Source organism: Balaenoptera ricei, chromosome 2 (assembly GCF_028023285.1).
Source record: "Balaenoptera ricei isolate mBalRic1 chromosome 2, mBalRic1.hap2, whole genome shotgun sequence".
Taxonomy (NCBI): domain Eukaryota; kingdom Metazoa; phylum Chordata; class Mammalia; order Artiodactyla; family Balaenopteridae; genus Balaenoptera; species Balaenoptera ricei.
In genome coordinates, this window is record NC_082640.1 from 125,098,270 (window position 1) to 125,117,187 (window position 18,918).

Here is an 18,918-nt window from a genome sequence, read left to right on the forward strand (position 1 = left end):
GATTAAAGACTTAAATCTAAGACCTGAAACCATAAAACTCCTCAAATGAAAATAAAGGGTAAGCTCCTGGACATTGGTCTTGTCTATGATTTTATGGATATAACACCCAAAGCTCAAGCAACAAAAACAAAACAAAAACAAAAACAAAAATAAACAAGTGGGATTACATCAAACTAAAAAGCTGCACAGCAAAAGAAAGGATAAACAAAATGAAAAGGTAACCGACAGAGTGGAAGAAAATACTTGCAAATTACATTTCTGATAATATAAGAAACTCATTCAACTCAATTGCAATAAAACACTTATAATACAATTAAAAAATGGGCAAAGGACATGAATAGACATTTTTCTAAAAATGATATTCAAATGGCCAAGAGGTACATGAAAAAGTACTTAACATCACTAGTCATCAGGAAAATGGAAATGAAAAACCACACTGAAATATCACCTCATACACAGTAGAATGGCTATTATCAAAAAGACAAGCGATAAGTGTTGGAGGGGATGTGGAGAAAAGGGAACCCTCGTGCACTGTTGGTGGGAATGTAAACTGGTGCAGTCAACTCTGGAAAAAGTATGGAGGTTCCTCAAAAAATTAAAAATAGAACTACCACGTGATCTGGCAATCCCACTTCTGGGAATATATCCAAAGGAAATGAAAATACTAACTGGAAAAGATATCTGCACCCCTGTGTTCACAGCAGCATTATTTACAATAGCCAAGGTATGGAAACAATCTAAGTGCCCACAGATGGATGAATGGATTAGGAAAATGTGGTATTTACAACGGGATTCAACCATAAAAAAGAAGGAAATCCTGGCATTTGTGACAACATGGTTGAACCCTGAGGGCATTATGCTAAGAGAAATAAGTCAGACAGAGAAAGACAAATATTGCATGTTCTCACTTATATGTGAAATCTAAAAAATCTAGATTCACAGAAACTGAGATCAGATTGGGCGGAGGATGGGTAAAGGGGGTCAAAGGGTACAAATTTCCAGCTATAGGATGAAAAAGTTTGGGGGTGTAATGTACATTACAGTTACTATAGTTAACAATACTGTATTGTATATTTGAAAGTTGCTATGAATGCATTTTTACAGTTCTCACAACAAAAACTGTAGCTAAGTGAAGTGATGATGTAGTAACTAACATTGTTGTGGTAATCATTTTGCAATATATAAAAAATCATTATGTTTAAACCTTAAACTTACATGATGTTATATCTCAATTATATCTCAATACAGCTAGGGGTCAAAAAAACCTTTGAAGGGATGACATGGGAATACAGAAATTAATTATATATATTAAAAAAAAAGAAAAAGAAAAGCCCTACAAAACTGAGAAAAGGAATGTAGCAGAGAATTATGACACCATGTATGAATCTCTACTAAATATCTTTTGAAATCTCAGTGAAATTGAGTTTTGTAAAAAAAAAAAAAAAAAAAAAAAAAAAAGCCCTGAAATGGACCCAAGAGGTAAAAGAAAAACTGAAAAGACTAGTAATGATGAAACAAATGGAAATAATTTGAAATTCTACTAATTCTTCCAAATTTTCAAATAGATAATATTCATTTTATGAAGCTGGCTGTAATGTTAATTCTGAAAACATTAGAACAGGCAAAAAATTAACTATAAAATATTCTAATAGATGAACCATGCCCTAATTAAAAATGAAATTCTAATAAATTTAACCCAACAGGAAGTCAAAGGACCCAGTAAGGTTTATCCCAAGAATGCAAGAATTATTTAATATTAGCAATCCAGTTAATATACATCAACTAGTTAAGAAAGCAAAAGCTGAATATAAAAAAATATAAAAACCTGAATAGGTGCTGAAAAGGATTCTGATAACATTTAACAACCTTTCATTATGAAATTTCCTAGAAAACAGGCTACTTTCTCAGAATGATAAAAATGATGTATTTCAAACTAACAACCAATATTTTACTTAAGTATGAAACAGAAGAGTCATTTCCATTAAAAGCAGAAAAGACAAGGATGGCCACTCCTCCTATAACTATTTAACACTGTAGTGCAAGTTTTAGTCAGTGCAATCAGACATGATGATATAAGAAAATAACGGCATAACTTTTCGAAAAGAGATGACTTGCAGAAAATGATTATATACCTAAGCAAATCCTAAGAGTGAGACAACTATAAAATGTTTAAAATCAACAAGAGAGGGACTTCCCTGGTGGCGCAGTGGTTAAGAATCTGCCTGCCGGAGATCAGCTCGGTGCTTTGTGACCACGTAGAGGGGTGGGATAGGGAGGATGTAAGGGAGATGCAAGAGGGAGGAGATATGGGGATATATGTATATGTATAGCTGATTCACTCTGTTATAAAGCAGAAACTAACACACCATTGTAATTATACTCCAATAAAGATGTTAAAAAAAGGGAAAAAAAGAAAAAAAGAAAAAAAAAGAAAAGAGAAATAAGACTTAAAATAAAATTGAAATAATAAAATTAGTATATTTAATCAAAAAAAAAAAAAAAAGAATCTGCTTGTCAATGCAGGGGACACGGGTTCGAGCCCTGGTCCACGAAGCTCCCACATGCCATGGAGCAACTAAGCCCACGCGCCACAACTACTGAAGCCTGTGCTCCGCAACAAGAGAAGCCACCACAATGAGAAGCCCGCGCACCGCAAGGAAGAGTAGCCCCCGCTCGCCACAACTAGAGAAAGCCTGCACACAGCAACAAAGACCCAATACAGCCAAAAAAAAAAAAATAAATTTATTTAAAAAAAAAATCAACAAGAGAATTCATAAAAGTACTTGGATACAAAATATAACAGGGGGAAAGATTCTATTCAGAATAGCAACACAAAAGTAAAACACCCCTAAAGGTAATGTCTGGGTATCAGAATAAATAAAAAACACTCCATGATTGTGAAAGGGAAGAATGATGATAATAAATGTGTTTATTCTTCCCATAGGAAAGTTTTATTGCAAATCAAATCAAAATAGCAATGGGATTTTTTTTTCTGGAAAACAACAGCATAATTCTAATCAATAACATGTTTCTGGAAGAAAAAACAGGTGAGAACATGTAAGAAAAGAAGAATGTGTGTGGGTGGGGTGAGGAAGAAGACTGAGCCTATCAGATACTAAATTATAAAGCTACAATAAATTAAACAGTAACATCTCCACAAAATTGATAGACCAATCAACAGAAATGAACAGATAGCTTTGCAACAGCTTAATATTTGATAAAGACAATATCAAATCAATGGGAAAGATATGGATTATTTAACAAATTATAGAAATAGACTATTTTCCAACATTCAAGGTGGTTCCATTTCTCATTCCATAAATCAAAATGCATTCCAGAAGGAATAAAGAATTAAATATAAAATAATTACCACTCTAACCAAATACTTAAAAATCTAGAAGGAAATGTAACAATGTTTAATTGATTTCAAGACAGAACTCTCTAAGCACAGCAAACAATTGAAGAAATTTAAAAAAAAAGATTGAGAGATATAATTACTACAGAAAAATGGGTTGTTAAACAACCTGAAGTTGTTGAAAACTGAAAGCCAAACGACTAACTAGGAGAACTCCCACGATAAATACAAAAGTTAATCCTTAACACATACACATACGTAAAACAGCTCTTACAATGAAGAAAAATTCCTAAATAGAAAAACAGAAAAAGGACACTAAGAGAATTTAGAAATTTTTTACAAATATATGAAAAATATTAACTTCACTAGTAATTAAAAACTATAAATTAATGAGATACCATGATTTGCCCCTCAAATTATAAAGGTTAAGAAAATGTCATCAATATCTTTTGCTGGACAGGCTGAAGTTATACAGCGTTGGTAGGATTAGAAATCAGTGCTTAATGGAAAGCAATTTTATAATATATATGGCCTGAAATAAGTCCTTATGCTTTGACCTAATAATTCTATTTCTAGGAATCTATTCTAGGGCAAGAAATTAAAAACAACTCAAATGTCCAAAAATCATAGAACTTGGTGCCATAGAATTATTTTTGAAGAATATCAAAATGGCTGAGAAAATGCTAATATAGCGTTTTCTAAAAGACATAACTTATTATACATTACTATGATTCCAGTTTTGTAAAACAAACAAAAATCATACATATGTCTATCAAAAAGAAAGACTGAAAATATATAAAGAAATGCTAACAAGTCTTATGAATAACAATAGTTTTATTTTTCTGTTTTATATTTTCTATAATAACCAAAGAAATTATATATTATTTAAAAAAATTATTCTGAGAAAAGCTGAAAACAACAAAAACCAGTTAGGAATGACAGGAAATGAATAAAAAATTATATTTTTCTATAAATTTGGTAGTAAAAGGCATGAAAGGGATGTACTATAGCTTGAAAGGATAGTAACTGAGGAAAGTTTTGTTTTGTTTTGTTTTAAAGGCAGATAACAAACATGCTTATGGTAAGAGAAGTAAGTAGAAATACAAGATAAAGAAGGGATAACTTTTTGAAGATCCTACAGCAGGTTGAGAAAGTAGGAAGCAGAAGTATAGAAAGAAAAAAAGGCTTTTCTGATGCGGAAAGCGAGCAAGAGAAGATGGCTCAATACAGAAAATTTTAAAAGACAAAGATGTAAGGCCTATTTGTTTTGATGTGGGAAAGGTCTGAATCATCTTCACTTTGCATTCCTGTAGAATAGTGATGGCAGGGTGAATGGCCTGTTACAAACTAGTTTCCCAATCTTCAGAATCACTGGATTTAATTAATGAACATATGTGACTAACCTGTGTTAAAATGTGAGTGTGTGGAGGAAGAAGAAAGGTTAAGAACTACTGTTCTAGCAGATTGTCTTTCACATAGGTCAAACCTTTGAACTGAATTCTTATGAGGTTAGAGGAGAGATGACCTTTTGACTATAATGCCGGGCTTGAGGAACAAAGAAGTGGTTTATAACAATTACTCTGAGAAGTAAAAGTGAACAAGGGATAAAAAATTTGCTAAACAGCAGAGATGGCATTGTTAAAGTAAAGGTGCATGAATATACAGTAACTCTATATCACACTGGTTTGATAATTTTCTCTAGTAATGTACTGCTGCCCAGGAGTAGAGAAAGCAGATGTTAGGAATGATTCTGATTAGAGAAATGGTTATGGAAATATATATATATATATATATATATATATATATATATATATATATATATATATATATAAACTTAAGCAGAAGAACAGTTTTGAGGGTGCAAGATAAGGCATTTTAAAAATGGTTGACAATATGTGAGTTTGCTGGACAGAAAGGTAAGCGGAATCAGAGCTGGGTGGACAAACTGACTGTGGGAACAGGAAAAGCAAAAAACTGAAGACAAAAGTATAAAACACCAGTCGAGTGTTTATTATTTATAAACAATCCAAAGATACCAAACATTTAAATGCAGCTGTACGTTTTTCTAAAAATGTTATTTCTAAGGTATATATAAATGAAAAACAGTTTCTGCTCAGAAAGTTATAATTCAACAATACAGTATTATTCACACATGAACAGAGAAATAGCTGACAGGTGCCAGAGATAAACCTGAAAATTTCCCAACAACTTACCACTGTCTTGAGTCCAAGTTCCTAAGTTCTCTAAGTAGTTTTTCATTTTTCTTCAGGAGATGAAAGCTCCTCCTAAATAGAGAGATTTATAAACATTTTCATCACGTTTGCAGTGAATGACATGACAGTCCCGGAAATACTTTCCAGTCTACTCATGCAACTCTTATACTTTTCTTGCCTTTTCATACTTCTAACACAAAGGAGAACAGACCCTAAAAAAAATGTAAAGAATATATGTCATTATTTCTACCCAGGCCCTCATATATTTCTGCTAGTGGATCATAATCTACTGGCCACTTAAATGTTTCCTTGCAGATGCTGTGAGTTTCCCAAACTCATATTCAGGAAAATGGATAAAAATACTTATAGGTTCCTTCTCAAGAGTTTCATAAAAATATGTGAGAAAATTGTTCCTCATGAGAAATAAAATATTCACAAAATCTAAATCATTACCAAATAAGGATGTGTAATCCAGATGGAATTTGTTTTTTTTCTTGTTTTACATTATATGTATTTTTTTACACTACAAAGCAGTGTGTAAATTTTACCAAATACATTATATAGGTGCTAAATTATGTATAAATTATATTCATGAAGTCAGTGCTTGCTGTGGTTAAATATAGCTTCCCATCTTTAATTTTTCTCAAGAGACAATGTATGGACCATTCTACAGCAAAAGAGAGTAGAATGAATTTATATTAGTGGCAACTACCTGTATGTGGACATACCATAAGGCAAATTGTTTTCCTGACATAACATGGCTTTCCCATAAGGCAGAGGATACGCCCTTCTAATAAATGGAAGGGTTTAAAACAAGTAAGATTATAAACACTAGGTAAGCAAGTAGAATTCCAATTCAGTGCTTCACATGCATTTGAATTACTTTAAGATTTATTCATCCAGTGATATCTGAGCTCCCCTTCTACTACAAACTGAACAAAAACAATACATTCAATAATGCTTCTTCTTCCACTTCCCTACAGCTTTTAGTGTCATCGAAATTTTAAAAATCAATTTTAAAGATAAATTTAAAAATATTTTTAATATTTAAAAATATTAATAATGCTTTACATTAGTGTACAATTTTAGTATTTTATATACATTATCTAATTTAATTCTTACCATTATGTGAGGTGGGAGTTATTTCCTCAATTTGCAGACTGTAACCCGAGGCTCAAAGTTTAAGTGACTCTAACCTGGATCTTCTGCTTTAAGTCTCATGCCTTTTCATTTAACTCCTACCTAACTTACTTCAAAACTCTGTGTGTGTATTGCAAGTTTTTAATGAGGTTTTGAAATATGCATAAGAGAAAACAAAATTAAAAAAAATGAAATCCAGATTCTTTTCTTGATTTGATGCTAAATCCTGAGTTAATTTCTCTGATATAAACAAGAAATGATCATATCGCTGTTTGTCTAAAAAAAAAGTTAGGCTTCCATGACATAATAAGAAATATACATTTGGGCTGTGTCCCCAGTTCCTGACACAGAGGTCCTAAAACCCTTGTAATTTCCTGAGTGCTGGAGGTGACAGGAGAGTCTTACACAGACCTCCTAAAACCTTTGGAATTTCCTGGGTAATAAGAGCATCTTTTGTTCTAATAAGGTGACTCTTGGTGGCGTCCTGGATAACTTCAGGCTGGTGCCTCATCACCAGAAAGAGCAAGCCATGATTAGAATCTTGAAACTTTCGGCCCCACATCTGGGGAGAGAGAGGAACTGGAGACTGAGTTAATAATCAATCATGCCTACATGATAAGACCTCCATGAAAATCCCTAAATTATGGGATTTGGAGAGCCTCCAGGTTGGTGAACACATTCAATGTGCTGGGAGGGTGGCACACTGCAACTCCACAGGGACAGAAATTTCCAAACCTGGAATCCTTCCAGACTTTACCTTATGTACCTCTTCATCTGGCTGTTCATCTGTATCCTTTAACTATCCTTTGTAATAAACTGATAAATATAAGTAAATGTTTTACGAATCATTATAGTTAATTTTCAAACCCAAGAAGGGGGTTGTAGGAACCCCTGATTTACAGCCAGTTGCCCAGAAGTATGGGTGACCCAGACCTGCAATTCATGTCTAAAGTGGGGGGCAGTCTTGTTGGTCTGAGCCCTTAACTTGTCTGTGCTAACTCCAGGTATTGTTGAAACTGCTTGGTGTGAAAAACTCACACATTTGGTGTTAGAAGTGTTATAAGAAAAAACAGTTTTTCCTATTAGCTTACATGAAGGTTGGAAAAAACAAGATTTTTTTCAATTATATGAGCTATGAGTTCTAAGTCAGATAGTTATACTAGTCATTATGAAAATGTTAAAGTTAATTTATTACATTAAGTTATCTTTTTATTCCCTTGAAACCTGACTCTGACTCAGTAGACTCAAAAAAAAAAAAAAAAAGAAAATCTGCCCACCGGTCAAAGAACTAATTGGTAAGTTAAAATTTAGCGAGGGAAAGAACAGAGACTAAAATGCTGATCATAAGATGAATAAGACTAATATTTTTTTAAAAAATGAAAAGTTTCTCCTTTATTCTTACCTTTTGTCCCAGGAATTCATTCCCAATATACTAAGAAGCAATCTGCAATAATAAAATGCTGACTGAGGTTTCTGAGGTGTTGGTTCATCTTGCTCCACAGCTTTCATGTTTAAGTCATTAAAGTGTTTCTCAACAAATTCTTTTTCCTCTGTATGCTGCTTAAGGATAGCGTTAATAACATCATTTTCCTGTTTTTCAGAAATGCACACAGGCTGTGGAGCAGGAATATTAAGTGAGACTCCAGTTCTCTGTAAGCATTCAGGACTAGTTACACCTAAATACTGCAAAAGCTCGTCAAGAACATCTTCTTCATCTCTTATTGTATCCCAAGTTGGTACAGTTTCTCTAAATCTTCTTCTAAACTGGAGGGAAACCCCATCTTTAACTGTTATATCTTCTAAGCATTCATGAGCTGTAGAAGGCTCTTCTGGCTTCTCTTGGTGAGACAATGAAAGTACAAGAGATGTAGGTTCTGACAAACCACTTACAAGAGGTGGTCCATACAGGATGGCAGAATCCCATGAATATTTTCCAGAAAGATCACGTACTATAATCCTGACATTTGAATTGGCTGATGCAAGGCCAGCAGATAAACCTCCTCCAGGTATACTCTCTTCAGATCTGATCTGGATACAGGACACTAAGGTTGTATTGTTCAACACAAAGAACTGAATATTTGGACTCTCAAAGAGTTCAGGAGAAAGTTCAGTGCTTTCACTGTAATGATTGTCGTGATTTTCACACACCTGACTTGTTAACATAGCAGGACCACCACTCATTGGATAATGGCCCAAGTGATTTACCAGATGTGTAATAACAGTGCGGGCAGCTATAGAGATTAATCCTTGTTGCATTTGAGTTTTCACTAGAAATAAAAAATATAATAAGTGAGTGGGAATACTGCTGCTTCCTAGGAAGTCATATAAGAATGAAACATTAGACAACAAATGGGGATTCCATCACATTATCAAAATCACATTCAAATATTTGAGTAAATATTAATATTTTCAATTTAGAGTATGTACTACAAGAATGATAGCAAAGAAGAAGAAAACTGTTCTTTGATGAAGTTTTGTTCATTTTTATAAGAAAGCCCTTTTTGAAATTTTTGCTTATGGATTCATAATTTAAACTGAGGCTCTTAAATGTACATCATACCTTCAAAGAAGGTTCAAAAGTGTTATAAATCACTTGAAATCACTTAGCACCCAGATTAAAAAGTCAATGAAATCCAACTGATAAGTTTCTTATATTATGAGGAGATTCAGAAACATAGTTTGCAGCATGCCTTAAACGTCATTTAATTATGGCTTTTATGGATGATGTAAAAGTGTCAGAAAAAAGTGATCTTTCACTAAACTTTAGGAGTCAGGATCAATTTAAACAGTGAGTCAGTGTAGCCAGCATATGCCGAGGAAACTTTATTTTAAAGGAAAAAATATTTTATGGCCTGCTTATTTTTCTAAGGCATTAAAGAGATCAGGAGCATATCTATATGAGTAACTTAAAAAACAAACAAACAAACATAGGAAATGGTAAAAAGAGAAAACTCAAAGAATATAGTAGTAAGAGGCCTGAAGAGGCAAGGTGCCTAATGTCAGGACCTGAAGGAGGAGGAAAAAGGAGGGGAGGGTGGAAGGAAAACAAAGAATACAGAAAGAGAGTAAAGGGAGAAAGGAGGAAGTGGAGATAGACAATAACTTGTCCAAGCCCACTAGCCAAAGACTGCCAGTGTGATTCTATAGAGGGTTGATGTGGAAGCCAGTTATGTAATGAGTGGTGTCAGGAAGTGGGGACAACTGGGTTAACTTGATACTTTTTATCTAGGAGGTGGGAGGAGAGTTATCATTAGTAAAGACATACTAATCATTCATGTTAGAAGAGGACGTTCAGTTGTGTGTTTGTGTGTGTGTTGATAGTGTTCTTGTCTGTCTTATACACAAGGTTACAGAATAATCATGTCTCTGTATTGTTCTACCACAGTGATATTGTCTGAGCATTGTTTATGTTCTGAAAGTTAATCATTTGGGAATACTATGGCCTAGCTACCAGAATAAATATAGATTTGAAAATGTCCTGATGATCAAAGTATTACCTACATAAAATAAATTCCTTAATTTTGAGTGTACTTTGTGAGGAATTTCAGTAACTATATAGAATTGTGTAACCACCAACACAATCAATATACAGTAAAATTCTCACATCAAAGGAAGATAAATTTTATTTTATGTAAATTATACCTCAATAAACTCAACTTTAAAAAGTTTATAAGGGAACTAGGTTGTGCACTGCTGATATGATTACTTAAAAAGAGGCAAGAAAGAAGAACAATGTTATATTTTCGAGGCTGTAGCCCTCAAGATTCAGAACCAACACCACTGGGTACAGGCAAAGAGTCAGGAACAAATCAGTTGCTATGCCATTAATACCAATAATATCTTCTCCATTATTCCAACTCTAAAAAAGAACAGTTTTCTGTGGACTTTGGTTGATTTTGAAATGTTACTGAGTGTCAAACTTCTAATCTTCCATAATCAAGTTTTATTTTACATACATGTATATATAAACATTTTTCAGTTTACTTAAAAAGTTCCAATTACATTGAGCTGTTCTTTGATGATAGTATGGCTAGCTCTGAAAATGAGCTATTCAACACTAGATAACAACACTGAATGATTAACCTTAATTCAATCCTACATTTTCAAGACCTATTATGGTAAAGTAAAAAGATATGCCACTGAATGATGAGAAACAGAGGGGTGATTTGAATCTAGTGCCTGCTTTTGCTTCTCTGATTATAGCTTAGATTTTAATGAGTGTTCACACTGTAAGAGGCCTTGCAGATAATCTAGCCAATACTTCTCATTTTGCACTTGAGGGTTCACAGAAGTTCACTGATTACACTTAAAAAATAAATTTAGATTTCAGAAGTAGGTAGAAGCATTTTCTTTCCTAAGCTGCTTCTCTAAATTCAGGATATATATATATTTATATAAAGGTACAGAAACCTCTCAATTTGTTAATTTGGCAGTTAGGTTTATGTAGATTTTTTTTTGAATCGTAAGCTACAGAACATACATATCTTTCTTCTATATATCTCAGATATAAAGAAAACATATGAAATTCTCTAATGTAGAAATTCAAAATGAAATTCTAAAATAACCAGCCTTGTGAGAAAATGCAAAATGAAGATATCGATGCTTCTAAGGCTTTGTGTAACTAGCATTCATTTAAAAAAGTCTATTCAAGGTTGTCTTTTCATATTGTCAGATTAAACAAACCCTACAGCATTTGCAGCAAACCCGTAATTACTGATTATTATGGCATACAAAAGCAGCAAGACATAAAAAGCTGCTGCAATTCACCACACTGTAATAGAACATGCAGAGGAAGTTAATTTTGGCAAATGCTTTAAATATGAGCTTTGCATAATGTGTATAGGTGAAACTATAATTAAGACAGAATGAATTCTTTGGAGCCTCCTTTCACTCTGACCCTGCAAATGATGACTTTTTGCTAATAAGACTACTGCCATTTGACAAAAAGCCAACTTCACTACCTTGCTTTATTCTTTAGTAAATTTAATAATTACAGCTACTCCTGCCAATAATTCTCAAATCAGACTCGTTCAATCCAATACTGAGCTTATTAGGGACACTCTATGTTTAGAAATCTTTGGCCAAAAAAGTACTTGAAGATGATGAAGCATGCCTTAGACAAGGGCACAATGATTAGCCATTTCTGCCACATTAAAAAAACCCCACAGCATGTAGTCACTACAGACCACAGAATCACCTGCTGCTAGCTCACAGCTGTTCCTAAAAGGTTCTGCATTTATCTGGTCCTTAATTCCTTTAAGAAAGTCCAAAGGGAACAACTTTAATACATTTAGAGAATAGCACCCTACAGAGTATTTGGTATCAATATAAAGCTCATCTGTTTAAAACCTTTACACCTTTCCGTCTTTTACAGTGACTGTTAATGGCACAGTAAATTTGCATGAAATACATTAAAACTTCCCTTTACATAAGTAAACTATTTCACTGTTTAAGAAATACACTATCTTGCCCTGAATCAAACTTTATCATTTTACACCTTTAAAAATGCAAAAAGCAAAGAATATTTTCATATAACTTTGTCTTTAAGTAAAATAAACACTGTATTGTACTATGCCAAATCTAAAGAAATAATTATACGTCACCTATATCAATTATTGTCTGAATTATTTTTCCTATATTCCTATTTCACTTGTATATATGTGTTCTAGACAAATTATCAGCTATTTGTGGTCAACCCAAAACCCTAGCCCTATTTCCTTGATGTGTAACTTTATATCTTCACTTGCATTCTATGTCTTCAATCCATTACCACGGCCACATCCTAAATGTTTTAATCATTTATAACTATTCTGCCTTTAAAAATCAAACTCTTCCTTGATAGTTTACTCTTTGACCACAACCTCCTAGTCTAGTGATTTCCCAATTTTGTTTTGTAGAGCCTGGGAGAGGGCTGTTGCAGATGAATGGGAGAGAAGTCAGCAGAATCCCTGCTGCAGCTCTACTTTAAGAAGTTTTACAAAGTGGACTTCCTTGTGAAATTTACTTGAAGAGCTTCCACTGCTTCAAAATTCATTTAATAAACCACTGTCCTAACATACTGATATGCTCAGTGGTTCTCAACCTTGGCTGCATATTAATCACCTGCAAGGTTTTAAAAATCCCAGCAATCCCAGATCAATATTATCAAAATCTCTGTGGATGGGACCAGACATCACTATTGTAATATGCAGCCAAGGCTGAGAATCACTGTTCTAATTTGTTATTAACAACCACATCTACTTTCTGACTCACTGCATCACCTCTACTTTCTTCCAGCTTATCACCCATTTCCTAGCATCAGTTCAATCCTTACCAACCCTAGATTCTATAACTAAACCATATATCAATATTCTGAAAGCCATTGTTCCCTTGTATATCTGGCCAGATCCACCTTACTGAATGTTGACTGGTGCAACCAAAACTTTGCAGTTTCCGTTTTCTACTGGGCCCTCAGTAACTTCTGTCAGTCCCCTTAATTTACTTCCACCTTCTTCTTTCTGGTCGCAGAAGAAGGGCTAATATTAACACCTAATCTTTCCAGCTCACCTCTCAGGAACTTCACTCTATTAATGATCCCCTTACTACCTTCCTTCTCAGCTTATCATTGAGTTTAACTCTGTCTTTAGAACTCCTTTAATCCTGAATAATCTTTTAACTTATCTATTGTTTTATCATTTTTCTTTGCTTTTTTAAAATAAAAAAGTCAAGCTTTTTAAAAGAGCACTTTTGACACATGGCTCTACTTCCTTAACTTCTGCTTGCTCTTCAACCCACAGCCATCCACTTCTGTCTCCTACTTTTCTGCTGAAACTAAAGTAGATATATTCGTCAGTCTTTTTGTACTTGATATCTCTATCATTTAATACCATTGGCCAGTCTTTAAAAAAATCTTTCTCTTCTCTTTGTTTCTGAGAAACTACTCTCTCCTGGTTTTCCTTCCTTTCCAACTTTTTCTTCTCAGAATACACACACCCATGTAAATACATATTCCTAACAAAGACCCCTCTGCTAAGACCTAGATCTGCACGTACAATCAATTGTCCACTAGATCTCTTCATATGAATATACAACAGGCACTCTAAGCTAAACCATTTCCAATACTGCCCTCCTGATTTTCCCTCCTAATCCTCTAAACTTTCTCATATTCTTAGTCTAGCTTAGGGAAAATATAACCAATTTAACCCTTTAGCAACTCTTGCTTGGCCTATTGCAACAGCATCATGATTGGTCTCTCTGATCCTGAGTTAACCACCCTAAAATCAATGTAACATACTAGAGATCAGCAAACTTTTTCTGCAAGGGGACAGAGAGTAAATTATCTTCAGCTTTATGGGCCATGCTATCTCTGTCCCAACTACTCAACACTACTATTACTACACAAAAGCAGCCATAATGACACATAAATGAAGAGCATGGATGTGTCTCAATAAAACTTTATTTATAGAAACAGGTGGCAGGCATGGGCCATAGTTTGCTGACTCCTGTAAAATACTACTGTCAAAGTGCTCTTAATACTAATTTTATCATGTATATCAGTGGGCCCCAACCTTTCTGGCACCAGGGACCAGTTTCATGAAAGACAACTTTCCCACGGATGGGGGGTGGGGTGGGGAGGGATGGTTCAGGCGGTAATGGGAGCGATGGGGAGCAGCAGATGAAGCTTCGCTTGCTCACCCGCCGCTCACCTCCTGCTGCGCAGCCTAGTTCCTAACAGGCCGCAGACCGGTACCAGTCTGTGGCCCGGGTGTTGGGGACCCCTGATGTATATCACCTCCTTAAAACCCTTCAGTAATTGCTGGGTTCCTCTGGGCTACCCCTGTATCTTGAATGTACTTTTGTTTTTATATGTACTCATATCATAAGGTTATTTTTTTACATCTTTCCCTTATATCAGAGAGTAAACTCTCTGAATGTAACAACAATGTGGTTAAAGAACTTATCAGAATAACTTAGAAGTATAAAGGGAATGTCATCACATACAATCTTAGGAATTGTGTATCTGAAGTTGTTTCTTAAACTAAAAATGAACTTAGCTATAACATACATGTCAAGGTAAACAATTACAAAGTAAGATATATTATCCTCCAGTATTTCTACCCAGGCCTCAAATCATACCTTGGGAGAACCCAAGCAACAATACTGTCCTGAAGAGAATGCATTTTACCTTCTGTTACTGGCTGGAGTTTAGAAGATCGTTCCGAATCAGGAGAGTGCAGAGGTTCAGGCTCTTTTAGGCTTTCCAAATGCATAAAAGGATCATAATCTACAGATGCCAAATCAGAGAGGCTTAATGGAAAATACCTTGGATTGCTAAAACACTGAGATCCATAAACACACCCATGTAATACCTGAAAATACAGGGGAAAAAACATACCAAGTTTTCCTTTTAAGTGAAAAGAAAGAAAGAAAGAAAAAGGAGAAAACAAGTCAACTGCTAATACAAGTACTTGACAAAAATTTTAAATATTTAAACACTTAGCTCTTCAATCAAGGTAAAATTTAATCTAAAAAAGAAGAAAGAGCAAAATTTAACTAATGATTCTCATATTCAACAAAGACTTCTTTCAAAATTTTGCAATGAAACAACAGTGTCTTGTAAGAAGTACTTTTTAATTATCCCTAGGTACCGTAAGATAAATCTATGTTCTTAGAAAATACCTAGCTCAGGGTTTCCCTGGTGGTGCAGTGGTTAAGAATCCGCCTGCCAATGCAGGAGACACGGGTTCGAACCCTGGTCCAGGAAGATCCCACATGCCACGGAGCAACTAAGCCCGTGCGCCACAACTACTGAGCCTGCACTCTAGAGCCTGCAAGCCACAAATACTGAGCCCATGTGCCACAACTACTGAAGTCCGCACGCCTAGAGCCCGTGCTCTGCAACAAGAGAAGTCACCACAATGAGAAGCCCACTCACCGCAACTAAGAGTAGCCCCTGCTCGCCGCAACTAGAGAAAGCCCAAGCACAGCAACGAAGACCCATCGGAAGACCCAACGCAGTCAAAAATAAATAAATAAATAAATAAATTTATTAAAAATAAATACCTAGCTATAAAACAATGAAAATGTAATACTAAGAAATGTTATTTCTTTAGGTTTTAAAAACCCTTGGTTACCAAATAAATAATAACGCAAAGAAGTTTACCTTATAAATACAGTTGAGGACAGATTTTTCTATTTTATCATTTTCTGCTCCTGTAGCATGGACTGGTTGGAGCAGTGTCTTTAGAGGTAAGGCCATGATCCAGTCCAGAAGGCACAGAAGTAAGGACACCACCAACTGAAACAACAACAAAAAAGATCATTATTATTGTAAACTCATAAAATAAGAGCTTAATACTTAACAGAAATTCACCAACTTATCTTTTGTTTTCCAAAATGTATTTCAGGAACTATGAACTAAGTTTCACCATTAATATTTACCTAGACCTAAATGATTTTAAGATGTATATGAACATTACTGTGGGTTTCTCCCTTATATTTTAGGGCAAGCACAATGAAACCTTAAGCATAATAAAAACAGGAACGTTAAAATTATTATTATTATTTTTAAATTAATTAATTAATTTTTGGCTATGTTGGGTCTTCATTGCTGCACATGGGCTTTCTCTAGTTGCAGTGAGCAGGGGCTACTCTTCGTTGTGGTATGCGGGCTTCTCATTGCAGTGGCTTCTCTTGTTGTGGAGCACGGGCTCTAGGCGCGTGAGCTTCAGTAGTTGTGACTCGCGGGCTCTAGAGCACAGGCTCAGTAGTTGTGGCACACGGGCTTAGTTGCTCCACGGCACGTGGGATCTTCCCACACCAGGGATCGAACCCGTGTCCCCTGCATTGGTAGGCGGATTCTTAACCACTGCGTCACCAGGAAAGCCCCCAAATTATTTTTAAACAAACATAAAAACACTGAGCTTAAAAGACAACAGACATCAATTAGCTATTCTTACGTAATGCACAAGAAATGGAACACAAATGAAAGGCTTTAGTTCATATGTATTACAATCATTTCCACATTTCTTGTCTAATTTAACACCTCACTGAACAACCTGCCAGAAAGACTATCTTAACCACTTTCTGATACTGTTACTAATTACATTAAATGAATCTTTCTACTGGACACGTTTAAACTGATGGATGTTATAAACAAAACACTGTTATCCAAAATGTAGAGTAAAACAGCAGTATCTCTGTGGTCCATTTTATTGAATAAAGAATCACAATTAGTACCATAAAAGTGTCAATCAAGTAGCAATAAGAGATCCACTGATCTTTAGAATCAAAGACCAACTCTCCAACTCAAAGAGTAATGCTGGCCTAAATCTCCCAACACACCCTCCAAAAGAACAATAAAGAACAAAAAGAACCAATAAAATATCACAAAGCCCACATCCTCAAAAACAGAACATTCAAAATTCAATTATCTGTGAGTAGAAAATACACACAGCAAATCCAACAAGCTTTTACCCATTCTCCGACTGCAAGCTTTCATGAAGAGTGAGGGTCGTTTGGGTAAGCTGTAAAAGAGAGAAAGGAACTAGGTACAAACCAAAAAACCAAGCCCAAAAAGAAGGTCTACCCTAAGTGTGAGAATAATGAAAAACATGTACTGGTAGATAAGAGTACTGAGTAGAAGGAAAGTATTTAAAAGTACTGCAGGAAAGGTAATACTTTGGGGGAGAAAAATGTTAAAAGGGAGTGGAGAGACACCTTGTGGAAAACATAATGTGAAAAGAAAAATCAAAAGAGAAATTTAGGACCTTGCAAGATTTTTACAATTTTTTAAAACTGATGGTTCTGTAATTCTTCTCCCACCTTAGTGTCATCCAATAAAAACACTATACTTTGTTAAACTGCCAGAAGAGGGAGCTCTTGAAATAGGAATCTTATAAACCACCCCAAGCCACCAACCTTGTCCACAGAAATGCAGACACAGTCTTCATCTATACAAAACTACTATAAATAGAAAACAGAAAATGAGAATCTTAAGAAATTCAGCTGATGAAAATTCCTGCCCACCAAAACCAATAAGAAGCAGAAGAAAACTATAACACAACCTTCTAATCTAAATTAAATATTGTCAAATAAGCATTTAGGTATAGGCAACAAGGAAAATCCCATCTTAAATCAGGAATTTAAAAAACTAAGAAGAAATAGACCAAAAAGGGAAGAACTGATTCAAGTCAGGAAAGAAAACTAAAAATCGATAAAATGATATTAGAAATGAAGCCCAAGTTATAAGATGCCTAAGGAAAAATAAGTTTGAAAAAAATAAAAATAAAATTTAATAAGGGGCATTGAATAAAGAGAACAAAAGTGAGACAAAGAAAAAGGTAAAAAATGTCAGAGAGAAATGACTGAAATGGAAGACAGAAAAAGAATATCCTATTCACTTAAATGTGGAGTCCCCAAAATCTAAATATTGACAAGGCCTACCAGATCCAGGACAAACTGACCTGCAATAATCAACTCTAATACATATCCTGGTAAAACTTGAAAAGTAAGACCTAAAAAAAGAAATATATGTGTGTGTGTGTGTGTGTGTGTGTGTGTGTGTGTGTGTGTATCTCCTTAGAGCCTCCAGGAAAAAAGATGAAGTAACTTACAAGGACAAGAGAATAAAAATGGCATCAGATTTCTCAAAAACAGTATACAAGCAAGGCAACAAAAAAAAAAAGAAAAACCTCAAGGAAAATAAGTGTGAACCAAGGATTCCATATCTAGCCAAGCTACTTTTCAAGTATCTTGTTGTTACAGAAAAAATTTTATATATGTAAGAGCTCAGGGAATTCTGCATTCCTGAGCCCATCTTGAAGAATAAAGATGAACTTCATTTAACCAAGAAGTTGACTGAGGAACTTCAGTAAAAAGTCTAACAGTGAGTATCTGATATATTTAGTTATGGATCTAAGATTTTTAAAAAATGTAGAGATGAGTGTAGAAGAATCATTTGTTATATGACATATGCTAAATGTTACGTGCAGACATAAAGGAACTAAAAATGAAGGTGAAGAGAGAGAAGTAACATAAGCTCACTTATTAACATATAGGCAACATATGGGAGATAAAGGATACCATTAAATAATCACAAACCATATAGTATAACAGGTTAAGAAAGCAAGGGAACAAAGACATTAAAAAAAGTATACATATAAAGGTAACTACAAGAAAAAAGTACAAAGTTTCCTGAATACCAAAAGAATTTTAAGAAGAACAAAGGAA

The 18,918-nt window shown here is 34.5% G+C and overlaps 1 protein-coding gene across 6 annotated transcripts in view; it reads right to left on the minus strand.

Annotated features, from left to right (window-relative positions):
* RALGAPA1 (Ral GTPase activating protein catalytic subunit alpha 1) overlaps positions 1-18,918 on the minus strand; it is a 226,179-nt gene that overhangs the window by 60,317 nt on the left and 146,944 nt on the right. For all 6 annotated transcript variants that reach the window (XR_009500898.1, XM_059914119.1, XM_059914115.1 and 3 more), the window contains 4 exons: positions 15,851-15,985; positions 14,873-15,056; positions 8,111-8,975; positions 5,569-5,640 (listed from right to left, as the gene is read on the minus strand). Coding sequence is in view for 5 of the 6 variants with exons in the window: in XM_059914119.1 (XP_059770102.1) it covers positions 5,569-5,640; positions 8,111-8,975; positions 14,873-15,056; positions 15,851-15,985 (1,256 nt within the window). In the remaining variant the exon portion in view is untranslated. The remainder of the gene's footprint in view (positions 1-5,568; positions 5,641-8,110; positions 8,976-14,872; positions 15,057-15,850; positions 15,986-18,918) is intronic.